Source organism: Postia placenta, assembly GCF_002117355.1.
Source record: "Postia placenta MAD-698-R-SB12 unplaced genomic scaffold POSPLAscaffold_21, whole genome shotgun sequence".
Classification (NCBI taxonomy): domain Eukaryota; kingdom Fungi; phylum Basidiomycota; class Agaricomycetes; order Polyporales; family Adustoporiaceae; genus Rhodonia; species Rhodonia placenta.
In genome coordinates, this window is record NW_020169852.1 from 446,248 (window position 1) to 451,169 (window position 4,922).

Sequence of the window (4,922 nt, forward strand, 5' to 3'; positions counted from 1 at the left end):
CTCGCTGGTCACTTCGCGGGATCAGTGGCGAACCGGTCTCCTTGCAAGGATGCGCGCGCGATGTACCCATCGAAATTGGAGGACACAGGTTCGGCCACCACTTCTTCGTCACCCAGGTCGGAGGGAGTATAGGAAAGCAAGATGTCATTCTTGGGCAGCCGTGGCTACAGTGGTATGCTGCAATGATAAGGTATAGTCGTGCAGGGCCTATGACTCTAACCATCTATCCGAAAGGAGATGAGGGTGACGGGCCGGCTGTCTCTCTTAAACTGGTTGCGCCTCATCATGACAGAAATGTCGATCGCCTCGTACAGTCTCACGAGCGGCACGACGCGCAGGATTTTTACTAACGGGACCAGCTAGACCCGATGCGAATTCGCACGCTGTGCCCCAAGCGTCCATCGGGCGTACTTTCTATACCCTGTGCAATGCGTACAATGATCCTGATAATATTGCTGACCTTATTTCTTCTCTCGAGCCACCAGAACAATATGACTCATTCCTTCGACAATTCTATTATACAGCTCCCACTAATACAACACCCCGTGAATCCCTGTGGGTCGATCGAGCTTTGGGACACGATCGGACATCTGCTCCCGTAAAACGTTACAAGCCCGTTGATCGCAAAGTCCGACCGGTACCCTCATACATGCCGAACCCCTCTGCGCAAGCCTTTAATCCTATTCCATCACCAGAACTCGAGCCACTTCCATTGGAACCCCCATCTTTAGCCAATTTTGAGCCTTCCGAACGCCTCACGCGAGAGCGTCTTCAAATAATACTGGAGACTGTCCCTAGTGGGTTTCTCAATGCACGTGAGATAGACCTTCTTGTCTTCGTACTAAAGGAGCGCCAATTCGCACTCGCATTCACTGACGCCGAACGCGGCACCTTTTCTCCTAGATACTTTCCGGACTACGCAATTCCTACCATTGAACATGTTCCTTGGCAGCTGCCGCCCAACCGAGTTCCGCGAGCAATTGAAGATGATGTATACACACTCCTGACTGAGCAGCGTGATGCGGGCAAGTACGAACCCTCATCTGCCTCATATAGGTCTCGCATCATTATTGTTGAAAAGAAGACGGGCAAGTACAGAATATGTCACGACCTGCAGCCCCTCAATGGAGTCACGATTCGCGACTCGGCACTCCCACCTAATGTCAATGATTTCGCAGAAAGCTTTGTCGGGTATGCAATCTACATGATAGCTGACCTTTTCTCAGGCTACGACAACAGGAGGTTAGCCGAGATTTCAAGGGATCTGACCACGTTCGACTGCCTTATTGGGGCACACCGGCTGACGACACTTCCGCAAGGCTTCTGCAACGCAGTACAGGAGTTTCAGCGCTGCATAACCCATGTCATTCGTGATGAAGTTCCTCACCACGCTGGAGCATTTGTGGATGATGTCGGCATCAAGGGTCCCTGTAGCACATACAACAACATGCCCGTTGTTCCGGGATCACCCATTCGTCGGTTTGTGTATGAATTTCTCACTACGGTTAACCGCATTCTTTGCAGGTTTGAGCTCGCGGGAATCACTGCGTCAGGTTACAAACTGGTGGCAGCAACCCCGGAATTGCACATAGTAGGTTCTATAGCATCGCTGCTCGGGTGGCATCTGGCACATGGGGTTGTAAACAAAGTCTTGAAGTGGATGTCCTGTACTAATGTTTCAGAAGTGCGCAGCTTTCTAGGAATTGCTGGGGTTGCTCGACGATGGATACAAGGGTTCTCGATTATCGTGCGACCACTCACCAGACTCACACGAAAGTCTGTTGACTTTGCATGGACAAATGACGCACAAGAAGCGATGGATCTAATCAAGCAACGGGTGACGACAGCACCAGTATTGAAGCCTATCGACTATCAACTCGCGCGAGCAATCTCGCCTCATGATGGACGACCTAGCGATCACGGAATTGTCATTGTAGCAGTCGACTCATCAAAATACGGCGCCGGGTGGGTCTTGTATCAAATGCGTGAGACTGACAAGCATCCTGCATTGTTCGGATCATGCACCTTCTCAGCGACAGAGTCCAGGTATTCGCAACCCAAGTTAGAGCTATACGGAGTGTTCCGCGCTCTTAAGGAGCTTCGGCATCGCATCTGGGGCCTCTACTTCCGTTTGGATGTAGATGCCAAGTTCCTGAAACAGATGATCCATTCAGCTGACCTTCCGAATGCACCCATGACGCGCTGGGTATCCTACATACAGCTGTTCGACTTCTACATGCAGCATGTACCCGCGATGGCTCATCAGGCATCTGATGCGCTGTCAAGACGTCCCCAAGCTCCGGACGACACGGACGAATCAAATGCTGAGGCTTATCTTGATAAGGTATTTGCGGGTATGGAACTTCGAAATGCACTTACTCTCTTTGGTCACCGTCTCCGGACGACGAGGAGCCGAGAATTCTTTCTTGATACCACATCGTTATCAACAGCCAGCAACCTCTCGACACTCGGGGTGTCGTCCGCTGGTGAATACGTGCTCACTACCCTCACCGACAGCTCGCTTCTGGGAGAAGATCCATGGACGTCAGCAAGTGTATCTCTTCAAGACTCGGATGGGCAGTTCTTCATCGGTAACGACTTCATGAAACGGAATGTGCCCCAAGAACATTCAGAGGTCTATCAGTTAGGAGACGAGGAGGTGGAATGCCTAGTTACAGAGTATCGCTACGCATATTGGATTGCGCCGCAAAGGGTCGGTGAGTCGTTGGGTTCTCCTTATGGGAATGCCCCCTCGCAAAGGGTGTCCGAGACGCGGGTGTTCTACCCTGACATTTCCAGTGAAAGATATGTGAGTGCGGGCCATCGCTTCGGCAGGCCTGACGAAGAAAACGAGGGACAATGGGCCGAAATCATGGCCTACCTACAAGACAGCACACTTCCAAGTCACCTCGAAACGCAAGCAGCCCGTCGTAAGTTCATATCAATGTGCGCTCGCTTCACGCTGTCCGATGGACGGCTCTGGTATGTCAAGAAAGGGAAGATGCCCCGTCTCGTTATTACTGATCAACCCAGGCGCAAAACACTGCTCGAAGAAGCACACAATCAGTGTGGGCACCGGGGACGCGACGCGACGTACCTAAGGCTCTCGGAACGATATTACTGGCCAAATATGTTCGTGAACGTCTCCGACTTTGTTCGCTCCTGCAACGCATGTCAATTCCGGTCGAAATCAAGGCCGATCATGTCCTACAACCCGTCGTGGACTGTCGCTGTACTCCGCAAATTCCACATCGATACAGTATACATGCCCAAAGGACGACGAGGCATGCGCTACCTTCTGCAAGCAATGGAGCCCGCAATTGGATGGCCCGAAGCTCGCGCTGCCAAGCGCAATACTTCTAAGGCATGGGCAAAGTTCATCTATACTGATATTATCTGCAGGTTCTCATGCATACCGGTATTTGTCTGCGACAATGGACCTGAATTCAAGGGAGCGGTAAAGTATCTATTTGACAAGTATAACATCATATGTGTTCTTGTAGCCCCATATCACCCGGAAGCCAATGGCGTGGCCGAACGTGCACATCCCACGCTCGTCAACTCGATCCTCAAAGCGAGCGGGACAAACGCGAGCGACTGGCCACTATACCTCCACGGTGCTCTGCTCGCAATGCGCACAACGACATCGCGAATGACAGGGTATACCCCTTACTACCTTCTGTATGGGCAGAACCCCGTCTTTGGCTTCGACGTTGCGGACCGAACGTGGTCGGCGCTCGATTGGTATGCCGTCAAGGATACTGCTGACCTCTTGGCTCTTCGCCTGAAGCAGATCACGCGGCGCGAAGTCGACATCGGGAGAGCAATGGATCGGGTCAACGAGAATCGCAAGAAGGCTGTCGAAGCGCACGAAAGGAAGTACGCAGGTAAGATACAGAAGGAGATGTGGCCGATAGGAACGCTCGTCCTGGTTCACCAGACGTGGCTAGATAATCAGCACGGACACAAGGGTGCGCTGAGATGGGCTGGCCCGTACGTAGTACGGCGGGTTATTGACCGCTTCTACGAATTGACGGAGCTCGACGGGACCATCATGAAGGGAGCCTTCGCTGCTGACAGAATCAAGAAGTTTTTCTACAGGTACGAGAAGCAATCAATGACGGACCTCCCTATGCATCGCGAACGTCTTGCGCCGGCCGCTGCGGATCGTTCCTCACGGGGGGTCGAGGCCGTGAGCGAGCTCAAGAACGAGAACGCGCGCATATTCGGATCCCTACGAGAAGATTTGCCCTGTTGGCGCATTGGCGACATCGCAAGGGAGGAGTCTGTCCTGGTCAACAACAACGAGCTTGTAACCATCATGGCATCCAATCTGGACGACTTGTGCAATATGGCACCTAGCCGGCACCCCTGGTGGTAAGGTGGTGGTATAATTTCTCGCACTTCTCTTCTTCCCTTCTGAATAATGGCTGATGTATTGGTTGGCGATGCTGAGGACAGCATTGAACTGTCGCCCATCTGTGGTAGGGCCAAGTGGTTCACTGGCAAAATCCGCAGGAAGATGACTTGCAAGCGCGGGTCGCGCGCTTCGTGTTCGGAACCATGATCGCTCCGTCTCAGTCTCCATCGCTAGACTACCCCGACCTCCCCACACCATCTCAATCTCTTTACCTCGTGCTCTACAACCGGACGAAGATGCATCGCACCTCACGTAGGAGCCGGTACAGCGTGCGAAGACCAAGGACAATAAGATAAGACACGCGCATGAGGCGTGCAGGTCGGCAGAAGATCGCTTGTTCATTCTTTTCTTCTTCTCTTCACTCCTGTAACCTTCGTCCTGGACAGCCCGAGCGACGCGGATTGCACGCGGGACGTAGGGTCGAGCGCGTGATCATGCCTCCTCCGCTTGTTGGGGGGCAACGCGTTCGTAAATAGAGTCGAGAATCGTCACGCTGACTCCC

General features: G+C 52.7%; 3 protein-coding genes across 3 annotated transcripts in view; 2 read left to right on the forward strand and 1 right to left on the reverse strand.

Annotated features, from left to right (window-relative positions):
• Window positions 1-607: 607 nt before the first annotated feature.
• Window positions 608-994, forward strand: POSPLADRAFT_1120241 (hypothetical protein; the record flags this gene model as incomplete). Its single annotated transcript, XM_024483510.1, has 1 exon — window positions 608-994. A coding segment is annotated over one exon (387 nt), but the record flags the coding sequence as incomplete, so codon positions are not given.
• A 2,586-nt stretch (window positions 995-3,580) lies between these two features.
• On the forward strand, window positions 3,581-4,102 carry POSPLADRAFT_1119401 (hypothetical protein; the record flags this gene model as incomplete). Its single annotated transcript, XM_024483501.1, has 1 exon — window positions 3,581-4,102. A coding segment is annotated over one exon (522 nt), but the record flags the coding sequence as incomplete, so codon positions are not given.
• A 465-nt stretch (window positions 4,103-4,567) lies between these two features.
• The window catches only part of POSPLADRAFT_1041868 (hypothetical protein), an 848-nt gene continuing 493 nt past the window's right edge, over window positions 4,568-4,922 (reverse strand). Inside the window, exon 2 of the mRNA XM_024477992.1 lies at window positions 4,568-4,866. Coding sequence (XP_024333614.1) covers window positions 4,779-4,866 — 88 coding nt within the window. The 3' untranslated portion in view covers window positions 4,568-4,778. The remainder of the gene's footprint in view (window positions 4,867-4,922) is intronic.